Below are 20,724 nucleotides of genomic sequence, written 5' to 3'. Positions count from 1 at the left end.
ATTTTCCCTCAGTAAGAAACCAAGATTTAATCGACTAGTAGGAGAAAGACGTGACTTCTAAAGGTGTTGCTAGCTAACTATTGGCAGGGCGCACTACCGGTGTCAGCAAAAACGTGGAACCTGCACACAACACAACCAAAGTACTTTGCCCCAACTTACAGTAAGGTTGTCAATCTCACATGTTTTCCTGAACACAAAAGATTAGACTTATCGAGTAGAGAGATGTTTGCAGTAATTAAAGAGAACAGTGCTTGCAGAAAGTAATCAGAACATGATTGCAGTATATGAATTTATCAGTGTAAAGGAAAGAACCAGGGTCCGCAGTTCACTAGAGGTGTCTCTCCATAAAGATAAATAACATGCTGGGTGAACAAATTACAGCTGGGCAATTGACAGAATAAAGACCATACATGACAAGATGATTACTATGAGATTCGTTTCGGCATTACAACATAATATATAGACCGTAATCCAACTGCGTCGATGAGTAATAATCCACCTTCCGGTTATCGTCTGAACCCCTTCCAATATTAAGTTTCAAGCAACAGATTATCGCATTAAGCAATACGTGTAAAGTAAACAATATAATTACCCTCGGATAAAACATTGTTGTTTTCTCCCTAGTAGCAACAGCACATGTACAATCTTAGAAGTTATTATCACTCTTCAGAAAACTAGAGGCATGAACCTACTATCGAGCATAAATACCCCCTCTTGGAGTCACAAGCATCTACTTGTCCAGAGTATCTACTAGCAACGAAGAGCATGCAAGATCACAAATAACATATGACAAGAATATATAATCGATCTCAACATAGTATGCAATATTAATCGGATCCCAACAAACACAACATGTAGCATTACATAAGGATGATCTTGATCATGTTAGGCAGCTCACAAGATCTAAACATGAGGCACAAATTGGAGAAGACAACCATCTAGCTGCTGCTATGGACCCATAGTCCAGGGATGAACTACTCACGCATGGCGATGTAGATGCCTCCGACGATGATTTCCCCCTCCGGCAGGGTGCCGGGAAGAGCTTCAGAACCCTCCCGAGCTAGGGTCTGCAATGGCGGCCGCGACTGAACTTTTTGTGGATGGAGGCTCATGTGTTCAGGTTTTTCCCGAGATTGTGAATAAATAGGCGGAAGGGCGAGGTCAGTGGAGCCCTGGGGGGATCACACCACCCCTTGGTGCGGGCCCAGGCTTGGCCACGCTAAGGCATGGCGTGGCCGCCCGACCTGTGGCTCCTCTTCTACCCCCTCTGGACTCTGTCTTTGTTACAGAAAAATATTGACTTTGGCTTTTGTTTCGTCCAATTCCGAGAATATTTCCTATACCACTTTTCTGAAATACAAAACAGCAGAAAACAGGGAACTGACACTGTGGCATCTTGTTAATAGGTTAGTGCCGGAAAATGTATAAAAGTGCAACGAAGTATGAGCAAAACATATATAATTTGGTGTAAAACAAGCATGGAGCATAAAACATAGATACGTTTGGGACGTATCAGAGGGGAATGCGGGTCAGGGGTTGTTCACGGAGTCCTTCCTATCCTAGAAAGACGCCTGCTTGAGCAAGGAGACAACCATCACATCCATCGAGAATAGAGAGTAGAGAGCTGCGACGAGAGCGGCAAGCTGTGGCCAGGGCGAGCGAGGAGCTACGAGGCCAAGCTATGAGTAGGCACAGACAAATTGGTGGCTGCGAGGGCGAGCAGCGAGTTCGTAGGTGCCTGTGGTGGCGTTGGCGGAAGCACTAGGGAAAACATTGATGAATGGAAGTTTACCTCCGTCATGTACTACCATACAACGACAAGGACCCAGACAAGGACGGCTGGGCGAGGATCTCCCGTTACTTATTCTGCTGCTCCCCGCTCTCTTCGTTGTACTATAGTGATCATGATCTGGAGGTGAAATTTACTGAACTAGTGCAAATTTGTTAAATTTTTCTAGGATAAAAGTGAACTAGCCTTTGGTCGTGGGATGTGTGACCATTTTAGCTAGTTGTTTGGTTGTGTGATGTGTTTGTGGGTTTTTTGTGAGTGTTATGTGTGAGTAAGTTGTATCAATGTACTACTGATTGAGAAATAAAAATGACTTTTGCAATCTGCTAATTTCTACGTGCTCAATCTTGCCTCAAATGACAGTGTGAAATATTGAAACTTTACAATATTCAACAACAAAATAATTCACTAAATTGGCAATATAGTTCATAGAATATTGACTACAATATAATTCAACAACTATTCACTCAACTGGCAATAATTTAGCCACTTAAAAAAGACACAAATTACTTATTCTTCAGTGTATCATGAAACAATCATGTTGCTTAAGCTAGATGTCATCGAACGAGAGTGCATTTTGACTCAGTGGCATCTCATGTGCACTCAAATCTTGATTGTAATATTGATTCAACATTGGTACATTACTTGATTTTGTTGTTGCCTTTCATCACCAAATAGCATAAAGTAGGCACAGCCAGGGGCTGTACTGTACCCTCTTCTTCATCTTCCCCTCACAACTACTACATCTTCAGGTTCTTGTGCAAATCCACTTGTACTAGCTTCTGCGTATCTTTTTGGGCAGCACTTCCATGCATCTTCATCTTTATGCATTTGCATTACTCCGTCCCATTCCAATTCCTCTTCCTATCCCTTCAGATGCACTTCCATGCATCTTCCTCTTTATGCATTTGCATTACTCCGTCCCATTTCAATTCCTCTTCCTCTCTACCTTCAGATGTTGTAATACGTAGTTCTTCTTGGTCTTGTTTGTGGGATGCTATATCTAACAACTAGCACAAATTTACTCTATGGTAGTGGCTCATGAAATCTAGTTAGTGGTACATTAGTTGCTTCCTGGATAATATATAACTTTACTTTATTTGTGTCATAATTGAGTTAACTAAAACTATTGCTTTCTTGTGGAAATAAAGTGAATATGCATACCTTTGGTCCATCATATAAACCATGTTTTCATGTCTATGGGGAAGGCCCAGTTAAGGGTCGGGGTTTTGAGGGAATAGATTCTGCATAGAAATCATCAACAAATTAATTAAAATATAGTCAAAATGAGAAAAGAACGTGTAGATAAAGCATAAACTTACCGAATATAGGTAGAATATAGTGTAGTAGTTGAAGTGAATTTAAATCTGATAAATTAAGTTGAAGAGTTGAAGGTTGTGATTGACTGGACAAAAAGGTTTGGAAATACCCCTTCATGGACAGTGTGCCATTGTGTCATTTGTTGATCTTAGTATGTATTCTTCTTTCTCCCTATGTTGATAAGTACGACACCACCTCTACACTCATTGCTTGCTAACTGTGTTTCCACTTCTTGCAATGATGGATTTGATTTGATGGATTCAAAAGAGAAGGAAAAGCTCTCCATAAAAAGTTGCGAGTGTACCATAGAAAAGACACGTGAGAGGATGGGGGAGTTGGAGGCCATGGAGGGCTTGCATTAGCTAGGTGATGCCATTGTCTACTCCAGTGTGATGGCATTGCCATCACCAACTGCTCCTCCAAGTGGTAGAAGTCCTCAGATGTCTGAGCTGCCACACAGGGTTGAAGGGGTGTATCTTGGTCCTATCAAGAAATGGAGGAAGGCCGTTATACAAGTGGAGTTTCTGCCCTCAATGGTGTCTAAAAGAATGTTCAATGAGGTTGTTGCATTTATCAACTTGTGTAGGATAAAAAAGGGTATCAAAGGCTGGATTATGAAGGTTAAGAAAGCGTCAAGAATTTTTTTAAACAACATTAATCATACCCTGTAAAATATAAGAAAACATTAATAAGAACATTTTTTCTATTATTTTCCCTTCCTCAAAAAACAAGGAAAAATATCACGAAAATAGTAGAATGCAAAATCTAGTTGAGGTACATTCTCCACTATTTTTTTCATGCCTAAAAAAATAAGGAAAAATACTATAATGCAAGATCTAGTTGAGGTACATTTTCCACTATTTATCTGCCTCAGAAAATAAGGAAAAATACTAGAAAAGTAGTATAGTGCAAGGAAAAATTATTATCTTCTGATTGTCACTCATTATAGTCCAAGGAGAGGTGTTGGTGATGCGTAAGTCATCTCTTAGGGTTACAAGAAACCACTCACATGACCTGGTACACTACACCTCAACCATGCACATTGCAATGGCAAAAAATGCAGCAATTGAGGTCTATTCGAAGTGCAGTCAACAATACTTTTTTGTACCTTGTCTTAAATGTGGCAACTATCAATATAAATTAGTGTCCGGTCTGTGTCCACTAAAAAAAACCCTCTTGCAATCATCATTTGGAAAATACAAAGTGGCCAAATGCTTCTTCACATTGTCACTACCAGCCTCTTAACCTAAATTTGTAGATAGAAATAATGTTGATCTAGGATTTGGACTCCCCGGCTCTTTCCCATAATCCCTTAGCTGAGTAAGTTGAGCTTACCCATTACCATGGATCTCCACCAAAGCTAACTTCCTTGCTCTACGTAGCTTCTGTCTGTCACGACACATGTTAAATTCTCTATGTACCTTTGCAACAAATGTTTGGAGGTCCATCTTCTAGTTGTATCTTAATTCATCAATGAACTTCTTGCTTAGAAATTTAGTTGTTAGTGCTCTCATTTCATAAACACTCACACACATGTGCTCACCTTTATAAGCTCTGATCACAAAGCCACAAACAACATGCAACCTTGTTCCGTCATTCTTGATTTTCTTTTTTGTCTGGTGTTGTATGCATTCAGTGCTTTCCTAATATCCTCAATATTTGTAAACATAATCCCAATCTAAATATGGGAGTGGCCATGTCAATTTATGGGTTAAATGCCTTGATCTTTTACTACAAATTTTGTATTTCTTCTTATCCCAGTCTAAGGTCTCTATCATCAAGTGCATCTTCATCTTCAATTTCAAGAATCACTCCTCTCTCATTGTTGTAATTCACATATGTATTGACATTGTTTAGAAAAAGATCATCATCTCCTTCATCTGCATCAAAGAGACACTGTCATAAAATTAAAAATCACTGTCACTATTTGCAATATCTATCCGTGATTAATGCCCGCAATTACAGGGGATAGCTAGAATCTTCGATGGGAAGTATTACCCAAAATTAAAGTTCGACTCAAGGGAAACACAAGAATACCAATAAGACTTCAGTAATTTAGACATCACTCTCAACCACATATGTGTATCAATGTTCTCAAAAAGGAAGTGGTGATTGTAGTAGTTGAATTAAAATGGCAAAACAAAATATTAAACAGTAACATTAGATTTCCAGTTTCACCGGAAGTAGTGAACTTGTAACTTTCAGTGGCTATAAGCGTAGGCATGAGGCGATAGTGGGGTATTGCATGAATAAGATTAACCATATAATGTAAACACAAATAACATGGTGCTTATCCCTAACTCTGTTGTGTGCAGTTGTGTGTCCCAAATATATTTATGTGTACTAACCAAGAGAATTTACATATCATCTAGTGTCCTACCTACCCATTTCACTGGGTCCAACTTGAAACTACGGGTAATTAAGGTCTATCCTTTCGAATAGCCCGGAACAATGCATTAACACTTCATGAACACACATGATCCTCAAATTATCACATATCCCCCTTGTTTTCCTTAGCTGTCACTTTAGGGTTCGTAGGTTCAACATAATAGCACGTAATACACTTTGCAGATAAATACCAAACTAATATATATGATGGGAAAGAAAATTTCATTACTGAAATCGTGTCACTCGGGCCCTAGTAACAAGCATTAAACATAGCCGAAGTGCAACAACACCCATACACACAAGAATATCCTCAAGATAAACGCCTCAAATCTCAGATATATATGCATGATTGCATGATCAATCTCATCCAATCCCCATCCACCTCACATGCCTATAGGGAACTACTCACTCATGATAACGGGGAGTGCGTACATGGTTGAACGAGATGACGTTGGTGATGATGGTGGTGAATGCGGCGTCGCAATCCCCTCTCCAGCGTGGAGAGCAGGACCAATCTCGTCTCCCAAATGAAGATTGTGTTGGTGGCAGTGCTCTGTTTTGTCAAAAGCTCTGTCCTCCTAGGAGAATAGGGTTTCATGGTATATAAGGAGGTACGCGAAAGAAGGCGGCGAGGCGACGTTCGAGGGCCGAACGAGCCCTAGTGGCGCGGGCCTCGCATGTGGCCATGCCACTGGTGCCTATTCGGATCTCGTGGTGATTTTGTAGCTCCCAAGGCCCTTGTTTTGATAGAAAACTTGCATGGTATTTTTCCTCAAATTAATTAGTATCCAGAAGGTCCCTAAAACAACAAAATACAAAAAAGAGGTTTTTTGCCTCTCAGAAATTAAATACTAAAACAAAGGACTTTATAGGAATATCCCATAAATAATCTAATAATGCATAAATAATGATAAAATGCACATACTAGTAAAACAAATTCTTGACCATAAAATGCACCAACAACAAGGCATGATGATACATCTAGCTGCCTATGAAGCCTGACCACTCGGTGCCGCAACTGAGCCTAAAGCTTGAACACCACATGAGCTGCCTATGAAGCCTGACCACTCGGTGCCGCAACTGAGCCTAAAGCTTGAACACCACATGATGCAGCCGATCTTGCCATATTTGCTGCATTCATAATCAGCTCTAAATATCGTGAGAAAAATTGTGTGATCTACAAATATGAGTCGTGTCTTGTCAATTTTCGTGGCATTGCTCATTTTAATCAATTCTGCATTAATAACAAGGGGTAGTAATCCATCAATAAGATAATTTCCTATATATAGCTAGTACACATGTATCTTGCCATCCCTCTCGTAGTCAAGGATTCTCAAAATCTCATCAAGTACTATGTACTGCATATTGGGACCTAAGGCACAAAAAGAATCCATTGTCACATACTTCTACAGAGAAAAGCTTTGAATCGTTAATCTACACTGGAAAATTAAAAAAATAGTATGCATTGACACAAAAATAAACCACACAAATTATAGGATTATAGACTAAATAGATAATGCATATCCAAAAAAAAAACTAGTGCGGCTTTCGAGACAATCTAATGAACCTATTTCCTATCAACACAATCATGACTCCTCCACGGAATCCACACGAGAATTGCAAGAATTACAACAGCAATAAACTATGTGTCAGTTGTGCACTTGTGCAAAATTCAGAAAATCTAGAGTTAAGCATTCTCTAATGGTGCATAATTAAGAAACTTTACTTCACTGTACCGCACAAATGAGTGAAAGTAAGCATTCTATCACATAATATTGACAAAAAAAACCTTGGTATTGTTAGATTGACCCCAAACATGACATTAGTTTTGCACAAAAGAGGACAGCTTCAAACCAAATCTTTCACCAAGTAAAAAAAAGGTGCCTCGATGATACCCGCGAAATAGTACTTCATTATGCGCAAAATAATGGTTCCGGTCATAACCTACCCAAGAACCCTGCCTAAACTAGTATTGAACAAATAGAAACACAGTCGGTGGGGAACGGGTTCTTGGACAGCGGCGCGTGCTATGGTCGGGCGGGCTCGTTCCACAACCGGTAGTGCATCTCTAGCGGTTTCGTGAGAGAAACGTTGTTGAAGACTTGAGATGAGATGGTGGGCAAAGAGGAGCGGCGCGAGAGCAAGGAGGAAGAAGAGGTAGTTCCAGCGGCGGGGGTAGGTGACGTCGCCTTAATTTCAGGAGATTAGTGTCATTTTTTTTTTGCGAAACATAGTACAGACGCATACGCTCACAAAAACGTACACACACTCACTCTACCCCTATGAGCACCTTCGAGAGACTGATTCATGAACTTGATCCAGCGGGTCTTGAGATTTACGAAATCACCACAGGCACCTCGATGTCGCCGGGAACGTCGCCTCTCATTGAAGAAAATTCCCCCTTTATGAGACACCAAAGTATCAAACCTGAGGTTTAAACGCTGGTGGTCTGTGGGTGCCACTGCCCTCCTAACCATCAAACCACAAGTTGATTCTCATTAGTGCTATTAATTCAGGACCGGAGTGACAATCTCCTGCACATCGAGAGGCTTTTCTGCAAAATTACCAATACCGCCTTTTAACGGTTCGTCTCCAAGGTGGCTAGCTTCGGACCAGCTCTTCACACGATTTATAAGTTGTAGGACGGCGGTTTCAGCTTGTCAAGCAAGATGTAGGATCAACAAATCTTCATTAACTTGTTGGACCATAGGCGTATTATTGACTCAAGAATGAAATGGGAAAAAAAGGTTGAGTGGTATTTAAATTTAAATTCGGCCTGACGCCTGACGGGGTATTCTGGAAGGAAAACCGTGCGGCATCCCGCGTCACGTCGACGACGCCAGCGACGGCCGCACGGCACCTCAAAAGCAAACCTAGCTAGGCCTTTCCTCGGATGATTTTTCCCTTTCCGTCTCCACACGGTGCGGCGCTCGATCGATCGGCCGGCCCCACGTCCCCATCCCCGCCTGCCGCCGGCCGAGCCGAGCCGTGTACGCCTGCCTCCTCCACCGATTAAAATAAAAATAAACCGGGCGGGGCCCGGCCGCCCGCGTTGGCTCCACCATCCCCAACCAACCAACCACGCAACGCGACACCTCCCCTCACCCGTGCCGCGGCGACCCCACCAGCCAGCCAGACACACCACTCGTCCACTCCTACTACCACCACCGTACCACGCGGTTTCCGCCTCGCTCGCCGGCGCCCGTCATTGGCCCTGACACGCCACCACCCCTACCCGTCATCGCCACTGCGCGCTACCCGCCGCGGCGGGGTAGCTGTCGCCGGGGCCAGCCGCAGCAGCTGACCGGGACGGCGACCGGCAGTATAGTATAGTACACTGCAGGAAAAGGAAAAGGCCCCCATTTCTCACCCATTTCCTGCCCTTTCCTCCCCGATAAGAAGCTTCCTCTTCGTCCCCTCCCCCGCCTCTCCTCCTCCGTCCGTCAACCCAGACGAAATCCACCACCGTCTGTGAGGCGCACGGACACCGCTGCTGGGCTAGCTAAGCAACCCGCCAACCGCACAAGAAAATCTCCGCTACGATCCAGAGGAGGGGTAACCTTCGGCGCCGGTCGCCTCTGTCGGAGCCCAGCCTCCAGCGGCGGGAGGAGACGGAGTCAGAGGTCTAGGTAGCTGAACAGGAGGAGGCGAAGACTCGGACAGAGGAAGCGCCCGATTCAGTAACCGCGGGCGCGAGACGAGGGGAGGAAGAGGGGTTCTTTTTCTCGAGTAGCCATGGACTCGGAGCACTGGATCTCGCGCCTCGCCGCCGCCAAGCGCTTCTACGCCGCGCAGCTCGGACACATCGACGGTGCGCACGTCCTCCATCTCTCTTTGCCGCGCGCCCCCTTCTCTTGCTGTTCATCTTCGCCGCCCTGCTCTGCTCTGTGGCGATGCACTTCTTGTTTTGCTTATTTGTTACTGATTTATGGTTTCTTGTTCGGTTGGATGGCAGACATGTCCGGGATGGGGATGGAGGAGGTGGAGATGGACATGGAGGACGACGGGGAGATGGACATGGAGATGGAGATGCAGCTCCAGGAGGCCAGCGCCAGATGGCCCGAGGTCGCATGCCCCTACTGCTACGAGGACTACGACCTCGGATCACTCTGCGTACACCTCGACGAAGACCACCCATACGAGCCACACCCAGCGGTAAGGCGGTCAACACCTCCCTTCCCTAGTTCCCTGCGATCCCTCATACTGCGATGTGATGCGCAAAACTTTTCCGCATCTTGTTCTTAGCTTCAAGGGTTGACCGACCCACCAGATGAACTTGAAAGTTTAGCTACCTACCTGTGGGGAAAAAACAAACCTCAGGATTTTAGCTTCATTCAGATGTCAAGATGCTCATTCGGATGCTTCAGCTTGTAGATTTAGCTTGGCTAAGCTTTAGGGCCAATTGCTAACACACCGGGCTTTCATGGTCTGGAACTTCTTGTTTATATTGTACTGCTTGAACTCGGAGGGTTTCCGTGGCGATTTCTGTTTGGTCGTAAATCATACTACCCAAAGCATACCTTACCCTTGGTGCAAACAGCTTACTAGTGTCCACTCCGAAAAGAACATTGACAATGATTACTTGAGCTATGCCCAGTTCACTTATTAGTGTTCCCATGAGATAAAAGAGCAATACGAGCTACCTGTGCCAGGGGCAAAAGGAATCTAGAATTTGCATGACTGAACATTTGAAAGTTCATGGAAGCACCTTTTACCCTTCTGGATGCGTTTCATTGTTTCGGCGAAAAAAAAGAAATGACATAATGGATTCAGATGCTATATTTGATCCCCATTGCGTGCATGTGAATGCACAAGCTACCAGAGTGATCACAAGGATAGTGTTACTTCCATCTCTCATGTTCCAGATATTAACTACTGATTATGAAGTCCGATATCAAATTCTGCTCATTATGTTGTTTCGTTGTACATTTAGAATGTTCAAACATATTGTTTCTATATCTTCTCCTAATTTATTTTTCCATTCTTATTTCAGCCCTGCCCCATCTGCTCTGAAAAGGTTACAAGAGATATGCTAAATCATATCACCATGCAACATGGTTACTTATTCAAGGTTTCTTCCTCTGTCTTTTCCTTGTGCGCAAACATGCTAGCATCTCATGGATAACCTGGCTACAAAAACGATTTCTTTCAAAGTAGCAAGGCTTCTGATGTCCTTTTTTGTTCTTACTTGGCATCTACAGAATGGCAGTCGGTTGCGCAGATACGTTATTCCTGAGAGCCGTGCAGTTTCTTTACTGAGTCGAGATCTACGTGATGCTCATTTGCAGGCGCTTCTAGGAGGCGGTCATAGCCATAGGTCAAGCAATCCCGCGACCACAACTACGAATATTTATGCTGATCCGCTGCTTTCATCGTTTGGGCTTGGGTTTGCAACATCAGACGCCGAGGAACCATCAAAATCACCAGTTCAGGTTCCAGATGGTACTTCCAAGCTCAAGGAGGCGCCTCCTCAACCCTGGGAATCAAGGTATATAATTATCCTGGTATCATGCCAATTGTCCTACTTGTTATATTCCTCTGTGGATTTTTACATCTGTTACCCTTGCAGAATTTACATAGTTTTTATGGCAAAAGATTTTATTCTCAGAATCAAAGCTGCATCCTATTGTGTTCCAAATATTCTAGTTATGATTCCAACAGACTACACGTCTATGCATCTGGAAATAATCTCCCTCCTGCTATTAGAAATTTCACTGCCTTTGTGAGCAAGTATCTTATTTTGAATTGCTTGATTAAGTTGTTTCTTAGCTAATAGTTTTAACATGATAATTTCACACAACCAAACATTTCTCTGCAATAACTTTATTCCTTATTCCCTAAAAATAAATTAAAATAAAATGTTAAATAACTTAGCTGAATCTAATAATTGTTTATTTTGTAAGCTATTTCTTAGCTGAGTCTAATAATTTGACATGATAACTTCACATAGCCAAACCTTTCTCTTCAATTACTATATTCATTTTACTCTAAAAGAAATTGTTAAATACACCCTCCATTCCATAATAGTTATCGCTGATTTAGTCTAATAATTTGACATGATAACTTCACATAGCCAAACCTTTCTCTTCAAATACTATATTCATTTTACCCTAAAAAGAAATTGTTAAAACCCTCCATTCCATAATAGTTGTCGCTGATTTGGTACAACTTTGTACTAAATCAACGACAACTAATATGGAACAGAGGGAGTGAGACATAGGGTAGTAACAATGATAACAAATTAACAGTATGTGGAACACATAATTTTTGCTTGTTGTTTACAGGTAGTGCATTTGGGCCACTTGAAATAAATGATTTCAGGTCCTATAATTGTGTATTTACACTTCTCAGTTATGTATTTGCTCAAGCAATGTGCCTCCAAAGAAACCTTTTGAATATATTTTATTTTCTTAGCAATTTTTAACTTTCCTATGAGGTCTGCAAACTTAAAGCATTATTTATGATTGCAGTATTGACTCGTCCCTCACCAGCGAGGAAAGGGAACAAAAGCGGAAACAAGCCACTAGCAGAGCGACCTTTGTGCAAGACCTGCTCTTCTCCACTTTATTTGGAGATGACTGACTGCTCAAATAGCCATATACATCCTTGTTAGATGGGTGCTTCCTCAGGCTGATTTGGAATAGAACCAGCACTCTGGCCAGAGTTGGTGGATCCAACTTCGGCGACAGGGAGATGCGCGTCTGGTGCACCGTTTCTTCGCATCAGTCATTTGGGCATGAAATACACCTTAATTTATGGTAGCTGTCCCATATAGACATTTTTACAGAATTCTCGGCCAGCAATACCTTTGCCTTGATTGTAACTTGTTGTACCATCCTCTTCATTATCAAGGAACATTGGTTTGTACCAACCTGGCACAGCTGTTACATGTTATACAATGCAATGGAAAATACAGAAGTTCCACTTGTGTGGAAGCAATAAGCAGAATCTGAGTCCTTGTAAGCCACTCCAGTACAGTCAAACACCGTTTGGGGCACAGTAATGCTGTGCTCTGGACCATTGATTAACTATTTGCCTTCCGATGATCCGTCTCTTCTTTTGAACTCCTTCCATGACCTGTGTCGGCTGTGTAATAATTGTTATGATGGTGCTATCTATGAGAACGGTAATGGAAATTCCACAGGTCCAGGCTGACTGACTTGTGAGAACTGTAATGGAAATTCCACGCGAACTGACCTTGTTCGTGTCACTGGACGCATTTACTTTGAATTCAACGCTGACTTAAACATAGTATTTGGTCGCCTAGAAAAGGGTCGCTCTCTTTGAGGTATCCTAAAAATGCAATGCGAAGAAACATGCTGAGAAAAATCTTATCTTCTCAATTTGATATGAATTGATGGTTTACCAACTACCAACCTCCCACAAAACCCCTGTGAAGGAAAAGTCTAATTTCATGTCACCAACCAATCCGAATTAGTTAAGTCAAGTGAGTCTCATCATCAAGGTGCAGTTCACACGAGAGGGCTGCAATTCAGGCCATAGTGTCACATAGGAACGAGAATGAAGAGGAAACCAATGGAACGGAGTGTTGCCACATTTATTTTCATATTCTTTTGGCGAGAGCGAAAACTGAGTACTGCCAGAAACGAATACGTTGTGGACATATATGAGGAGAGAATGTTCACTCGAGCTCAAAAAACTCGAATGATAATGAAAAACACAACCAAACCAACAAATTCAATTGCTAAGATGACTGCAAATTCAAGGTACACTATTGTGCATAAGTTTCGAACTCTTGAAACCATAATCAGGTATAGTATTTCGGTAGATCGGGATGATGAGGAGGATTGAAAGGGGTAGGGGAAGGATTAGGGTTTCTAGGCTGGAGTGGGATGCACAAACAAAAGATAAACAAAAAATGGCAAGGTTAGGGTTTCTAGGCTGGAGTGGGATGCACAAACAAAAGATAAACAAAAAATGGCAAGGTTCATAACATAAATTCCACCGTCTGTTTTCCATATTTGGCCTCCGTTTCTAATTTCTCAGAAAAGACGGAATGATTTTGCCTCGTTTTCTCTAGTGTCCCACAGACCGAGGAAAAGTAGAGAAATGATGCATCTCAGACTTACACATAACGTAGCCGAGAGCATGTCCATGTGCAAAGGCAGTCAACCAATAGAACAATAGCAGATGATACACGAGCTGGAGAATATGATCAAGATTCAGACAACAGCATGCATAAACCTGAAAGAAGCCCAGTATAGGCCGGTATGTGACACAGAAGTATAACGCGATTTGGATTCAGCTGCCCAAAGACTACAGCCAATGACATTTCCGATGACAAATGGTGTACAAAATCAGAGTCTCCTCACAACGAAGATGTATGTATGTGCAGGTAAAAGAGGGATAACGTTCCCAAGTTCACAACAAAAATGGCAGCACCAGGTGATATCTCGGCATGAAGAGGTGCATTCAGGATAAATTTTGTACAGCTCTGGTTTCACTACAAAACTAACAAAATCTTGAACAATGAATATGGACCCAATCACCATCTCATTAAGTTTGATCGCATCATCACCACGGAAATCGCATGCTTACATCATGTTACGAAGAATCAAGGTGGTCGCCTGTACAGAAACTAGCATCGTCTACTCTAAAACCAGAAGCCTCTCTGAACCTGCGGATTAATCTTAATGTTAGTATCTTTGAACAGCTTATGCCTAAAGTATTTGACAATGTGCTATCCACGTACCATGGATCAAGGAGAAGAGCTACTCCCCAAGAATAATGAAGCAGGTCAGCTTGAGAAATGGAAAATGGATTGAGCTGAAAGAAAGAAAAATAGGTGAAGTTAGCTAATCATGATTTGAGCTGAAAGAACAAAATGGATAAGACAGTTCTAGAGTAATCATGACTTTGTCTTTATAAGCAATTTTAGACATTAAGCTAGCATGTGCAGAGTCAGACATATTGCTCCAAAACATAGTTCTCAAGGCATTTTTGTCATTATCAAAGAGAAGGCATTAGAGACGTACACATACCTTAAACTCCTTGTTTTTTTGCGCCAGTAACCATTTGAGAAATATGAAGTCCCCTGCTGAATGCTTCATTGAATAGGATCCTTGTTTGCATTTCCTGGAGTCCAGGCAACCATGACAGCACAGCCACAGGTGTCATAACAATCACCCCAAACATTATATCATAAAGGCGTGCCACGGTAACTATTGTTTTCCAAACTGTCTCAGACCTCCTCAGGTATGGCTTGAACACCAGAGCAATGGATATGATTCCCCAGCCAGTTGGCAGAAAAGCCAAAAGACTCGTCAAGGCATCAATGAACTGGAACTTTGTGAACTCTATCAACAAGACAATACCAGTCACAGTGACACCAACAATAACAGCTTGGATAAACCGATATCGTATGTGCTTCTTTGCTGAATATCTGTCCCGGAAGTAAGCAACTGTGATAAGAGCCACAAAAGCCAGCAGTATGCATGTCCATGACAGAAGATAGACAAGGATGCTTCTACTCCCACCAGCAATGTGCAGCCGATAAACAATTGCATACTGAAAGAAGAAATACCGGAGGTCTATAATGATTTCCAAGATGCTTCCCCAAAGACCAGAGGTCCGAAGATGATCAGTTTCCTCTTCCCACCACTTTTCCCAGCTTTGATCTGACTTCACTGAGATTCCACCTTGGAACCAAATCCAGGTTAGGAAATCCTCAAAATCATTGAAATTCTTTAGCCAGTCCAAACCCGATGGATTGAAAATGAAGGGAGCAAGAATCCACGAGCCAACTAGAAACCAACTTGAAAGTGTCAGCAGGATGTACACTAATGTACTCCCCGAGCTGCTGGTATAAGATGCATACAAGACCAGTATCACACCCAACTCTATTGCTTTGAGAAAATGGCTACGGGCATATAGCCTGTAGTTCTCAGCGAATTTCTTGTGCTCCACAACAAATCCACGACCAGTAGCCCGATATTTAGCACCACCATGAAGGATCGTCCGCCCATAATAGTGTGTCTTGGTTCCCATAGAGAATGTGTAGAAAACAGATGCAAACTGCAATTGCATTTTTAAGAAATCCCACACAGCATTGAGGAAGCCATGCTCAAGTGAATTTTCAATAATCATCGGCAATGCTGTGAACAAGCCCAGCTGTATGACAAACTGCTGATTCAGGACAGCTCCCAGTGCTGCATTATTAGTAGAGCTAGTGTTCTTGCTGATGTACTCCTCGAGCCCACTAAGGGCAAGATAAAATCGTCCCCATACAAATGCATAGACAGTTAGCACAACCATCATTGTGTTCAAATAAAATCCAATGGTTGTGTAAAAGAAAGAGAGCATCCGAAAGAAGTCCAATCTGTGACCCAGTCTGTAAACATCACGGCTCAGAGTTTGCTCACCATTGCCACTAGCAACCTTGGCTTCAAACATGGAAACCTGATTGAGCCCCACATCTCTTCCTTTACCAACCTGGATATATTCATGGTGTGTAACATTGCCCCCACGGAGGGTACAATTGAATCCAGCAAAGATATCCTCACTGATGTTGATTACTCTTGATGCTTTACTAATACCCCCTCGGCCCAAGAACCAAAGACGATCAAACACATCTGGGTGGCCATAATGCATTCTAACCTTGAGTGGATTAGCTAGAACCCGCTGCCCCAGAGTGACAAAACTTGTTTCCTGGGCAGACATAAACCAAGCTAGAGAAGACACAGAGCCAGTGAACACGTGTTCTCTAACCCCAAGGATTTTGGGCTTGCGAATTCCATATTTGCGATTGAATTCTTCTAGAAGATTTCTCATCTTAAGAGCCTCTTCAAAGTAATTATCTTGGTTCATATCGATGGTTTGAACCGCATCACCCCTTGTGAAGATGAGTGCATGATTCTGGTTCTCTGGCTTGCCTTCACCAAGCTTCAATGGTCCAGGCAACTTAACCCGATAAATTTCAACCTCTTGCTGCAACTGCTGATCGTATTTCACAAGGACAGAGAAGTACTCTGTTTCGCCACCACTCGAGTGCTTTTCGTCAACATAGGCAACACGAAGTGCCTCATAATTCTTCATTAGCTCCAATATCTCGTAAGCATGAGGGTCATTTTTGGCTTTCTGCTGACCATAAATTTGGCATGCAACCACATAAGTGTATTTCATAAGGACAGTTCCATACTCACTACCTTTAAACAAGGAGCTCACACCACTGGTTGCTCTGCTCAGTGTGCGTGACGAGGATGCCCTGCTATAATACCCTGACCCACCAGTACCTCCGTCTCGTCTCGATGATCCTATTCTCGAGGAACCCATTCTAGCAAGCTCCCTCGATCCAGTTCTCAAGTCATGTTCAGAGGCGGAATCCAGAAAAGTTAGCATCTTGAGAGCATCATAATAGTACATCATCCCCCTCACAGTACGTGACAGTGTCTGTCCCCTGTATGAGACCCAGTGCCGAAGATCTCTTAACCTGTGCTTCTCACTGTACAGCTCCTTAATATCAGACATCCCCTCACGCTTCATGCGCTCAACGAAGAACTCCCACTCATCCGGGTAAATCTGTTTCAGATAGTATAGGATTGAGATACCATCTTCATTCTCCTTATAGAGCTGGTCCTTGTTGTACAACACCTCTTCATTATAATACGGTGTCAAGACACTGAAGGCCATCATCTTCTCCACCTGGGTTGCTCGTGGTATGTTCATGAAGAGCGAATTGCTGAAAAATGCGATCCTCCGCCGAGCTTCAAGGTTCTTTGGAACATTGACCATAGAGTCCCTTGAGGTCAGGATGGTGTGCATGCGCCGCACCTGCTTATAGAAGGTGGCATTCTCCTCATCAGGCAGCACAACAGTGTCCACAAAGAGAAGGCTGGTGGGCCTTGCCTGTGCGAGGCCTTCGTTCCTCAGCTGTTCCATGCTCCTTTTCTCAGTCTGGAAGTCGCGGATCACGACGTCATAGAGAGTCTGAAGAGCATTGACAATCTTTGTAATATCCTTGTTGGGTTTGAGAAGTAGGCTTAGTAGCGCTACAAGCTTTGCATGGACGTGTTGCATCACAGACATCTTATACTCCACAGTGAGCTTCTCCAACTGCATTGACTCATCAAACTCACGAAACAACTGTGTCACAATGCCATGTTCCTCAGACCTTTCCTTGATGATCTCTAGCAGCAGGTATTTTGTACTATCATATACCTCAATGACAGCGCAACGACGGTAGTCATTCTTACAGATCTTCCTCCAGAGCCTGCGATCAGGTCCTGGAACCTCCTTTGCCTGACCAAGCGCAAGTGACAGCTCGTTACAAAGCAAGAAGCACGGCCAGCGGATCACACGCACATTCCACAGCTCAGGTGGTAGCTCGAGAAGCTCGACTTCGAGATCACTCACAATGTCCTCCTCCCGGAACTTGGATATAATCTCGTTCCAAATAAGAGCAAACCGCCGTGCCTCAACCTGATTGGACTCAATCTTACGGAAGGATCGGCTGAACCCATACCGTAGCTGCAGCCGCTGCCAGAAATTGCGAAGGCGGCTGGGCAAGAAGGTGCGCTCATTGACATGCTGCTCCTCTGGCATGATGTTGAACGACATGGCACTTGCAAAAAACTGGAAGCGAAGCCTGAGCTGTTTCATGTCTCGGATCTCCCCCAGGTGCGCAAACAGCCCCACAAATGCTCCAGCCATAGAAGAGAAGATGGCATACCAAATCTGGATATCCATGAGGTAGATCAAAACTACGGGTAACCACAGTATAAACACAGCAAACCGGTTGCTCTGCCCAAAGAACTCATGCCAAGCATACGTAACCTTGCCAAGGCTGTCAATCTCCTTTGTGGGTTTTACGAGTGGCCTGATCTGGAGGAAATAGCTGAAGGTGAACTTGACGGCAAGCAGCAGCACCCAGAAAATGGAGTACTTGACATTGTCCCAGGTGCCCTCGCGGAGGCCACGGCCAACGAAGCTGCGGCTCTGGAACCACCAGGTGAGAGCGTAGCAGATCTTCCAGTTGGTCTTCTCCAAGGCATTGCGCACCCAGGGGATGATGAAGAGCAAGGTGGCGAGGGCCTCCGGGAGCAGGAACACCGCGGCCGCGTACAAGAACTTCATGATCCGTGCGTCTGTTCCTTGCGACCAGCCGCGGTCGCTGTCCCTTTGGTTCCAGATCCCCTTGTAGAGGACAGCGAAGACAAGGACCCAGACGGCGGCGGCAACGGCCTTGAGCACCATGCGTATGGCGAGCATGCGGCCGTCCCTGAAGGCGCGGCGGAACTGGGTGCCGATGTCGAGCAGCGACTGCAGGAAGCGGAGCGCGGCCCAGGTGATGAAGACGGAGAGCACGCGCACCTGCGCCCTGCGGTCGAAGCCCTGCCAGGGCCATTTCGCGTCGTTCCAGGCGACGATGGCGGCGGCCTGCAGGTAGAGCAGGAGCATGACCCAGAGCCTGTCGAAGCTGCGGTAGATGTTCCAGAAGGAGCGGACCTCGACGAATCCCGTCTTGCGGACGCGGCTGCGGTCGGGCGGGGTGCGGAAGAACTGGCGCGACTGCTCCATGGGCCAGCCGAGGCGGTCGAAGACGTCGCGGCGCCAGAAGTACTCGTTGATGTCGTCGTAGTTGCGCCACGCGGCGTGGGGCGCGGTCCCGTTGCGGGAGGAGGCGACCTCGGCGGAGACGACGCCGTAGATCGGGGTGACTATGCGGGCGAGGAAGGCGTTGTCGCCGTTGATGGCCGGGTTGGCTGGGCGTCCCGTGGCGGTGTCGATGAAGCCCTCGAGGATCCGGTGCAGCTCGAGCGCCATGTGGTGGTAGACGTAGCAGAGGCACTCGGGCATGAAGCGCAGGTTGGCGGCCTCGCCCCAGACGAGGAGGTGGAGCCCCGCGTAGAGCAGGTCGGCCCGCGGGTCGTCGTCGGGCACGAAGACGTTGGCGCGGCGGCCGAGGAAGCCGCACCAGGAGGCGTAGTTGCGGAGGAGCTTCTTGCGGAGCGCGCGCGCGATGCGCGGCTCGAGCGTGTCGGAGAAGTCGGCGGAGGAGAGGCGCATCTGCGCGTTGGCGAGGAGGAGCACCAGGTGCTCGCGCTGGTTGCGCACGCTGTCGCGCTGGAAGCCGAAGAAGGCGCCCAGCCAGTCCATGAGGTCCTGGTCGGCGCGCCAGGGCGAGTAGGGCGGCGGGCGCAGGCCCCCCACCGCGCGGAGCGCCGCCGCGGCGGCGCGCACCTCCGGGAAGCGCAGGGACGGGTGCTCGGCGAGGAGGTCGTGGATGGGGAGGATGTTGTAGGGCTCGCCCGCCGCCGGGGCGGCGGCGGCGGACCCCGCCCGGCGCGGGGCGGTGGGGCGCGGCGTCGTCATAGCCGCATTTGGGTTTAGGGCTAGGGTAGATCTGGGTGGTGGTGGGATGGGGATGCGAGGAGGAAGGGGACTCTGGTTGGGGTTTGGGCAGGGAATGGTTTGAAAATCGGTGGTGGCTGGCTGGCGTGGGGGAGGGGAAGGCGGAGGCGGGCGGAGGAACTGAAACGGTGTGGGCGGCCGCGTCGCGTGCGTCGTGGGCCGGAGAGGATGGTGACGGGGAGGGTTTCCGCGTCGATGTAATTACCCAGAAACCGCGGGGGGCAAACCGGGAAATGGAACGGGGCAGTGGTAGGCTAGATTTGCCTCCTCCGGTTTCGTGTTGATCTGGTACTCGGGGTTGATTTAGGATGAAGATTCTTCCAAATGAATTGCTGCTGTTTTTGTCTCGGTCGCACATCGTGTGCGCGTATCTTGTCTGCTCACGAATTCAATGGTTTCCGCGTTTCGCTTGTCATTCCTTCGTATAGAAGAAAACTACTACCTTTGGTCTTTTTTAGTTGATTTAAATTTAGTATAAAGTTATACTAAATCCGAGTCACTAAAAGCTAAACCCCCTTCTTAAATACTCCATTAGTTCTGTTTTAGTCTATTTTATAAAAAAATCATGTAAAGTAGTACTGCATTTATTAGTACTACTTAACAACCAATTCAAGCTATATTAAAAAAAAGGTGACATTTAATAGGTAAGGGAGGGTCGCTTTTTTCTATGTTCTTGCTGACTAAAAGCTAGAAGCTAAAATGTAGACTAATTTAGAAAAAAAATAGGGATATTCACTTTGGCTCATAGGAGTATTTGCTCATGTTGTGTGAATCTACATTTCGAAGTGTAAACAAATTTAAAATAAAATTTTCCATGTACATCTACGCATTTTATGTTCGTACACAAGTTTTGAAAT

At 45.0% G+C, this 20,724-nt stretch overlaps 2 protein-coding genes and 1 non-coding gene across 4 annotated transcripts; 1 reads left to right on the top strand and 2 right to left on the bottom strand.

Annotated features, from left to right (window-relative positions):
• Positions 1-8,873: 8,873 nt before the first annotated feature.
• On the top strand, positions 8,874-12,439 carry LOC124660495 (protein DEHYDRATION-INDUCED 19 homolog 3-like). 2 transcript variants are annotated; one of them, XM_047198311.1, is made up of 5 exons: positions 8,874-9,308; positions 9,453-9,652; positions 10,491-10,568; positions 10,699-10,985; positions 11,968-12,439. In XM_047198311.1, exons 1-5 carry the CDS (start codon positions 9,233-9,235, stop codon positions 12,077-12,079), a joined length of 753 nt encoding a protein of 250 aa, XP_047054267.1. In that variant the 5' UTR covers positions 8,874-9,232; the 3' UTR covers positions 12,080-12,439. The 2 variants fall into 2 exon arrangements, with proteins under 2 accessions (XP_047054267.1, XP_047054268.1); XM_047198312.1 differs by having other exon boundaries at positions 8,876-9,308; positions 10,786-10,985.
• A 1,468-nt stretch (positions 12,440-13,907) lies between these two features.
• Positions 13,908-19,627, bottom strand: LOC124662943 (callose synthase 12-like). The gene is made up of 3 exons (XM_047200719.1): positions 14,500-19,627; positions 14,211-14,284; positions 13,908-14,135 (listed from the first exon to the last, which is right to left on the bottom strand). Exon 1 carries the CDS (start codon positions 19,610-19,612, stop codon positions 14,501-14,503), a length of 5,112 nt encoding a protein of 1,703 aa, XP_047056675.1. The 5' UTR covers positions 19,613-19,627; the 3' UTR covers positions 13,908-14,135; positions 14,211-14,284; position 14,500.
• LOC124668787 lies at positions 16,814-16,893 on the bottom strand. The gene has a single exon (XR_006991869.1). It is a non-coding gene; the product is annotated as a small nucleolar RNA J33 (small nucleolar RNA).
• Positions 19,628-20,724: the final 1,097 nt, after the last annotated feature.

This window comes from Lolium rigidum, chromosome 6 (genome assembly GCF_022539505.1).
Source record: "Lolium rigidum isolate FL_2022 chromosome 6, APGP_CSIRO_Lrig_0.1, whole genome shotgun sequence".
NCBI classification, from domain to species: Eukaryota; Viridiplantae; Streptophyta; class Magnoliopsida; order Poales; family Poaceae; genus Lolium; species Lolium rigidum.
The sequence above is the reverse complement of the archived record's forward strand: the minus strand, read 5'-3'. Positions and strand labels throughout refer to the sequence as shown.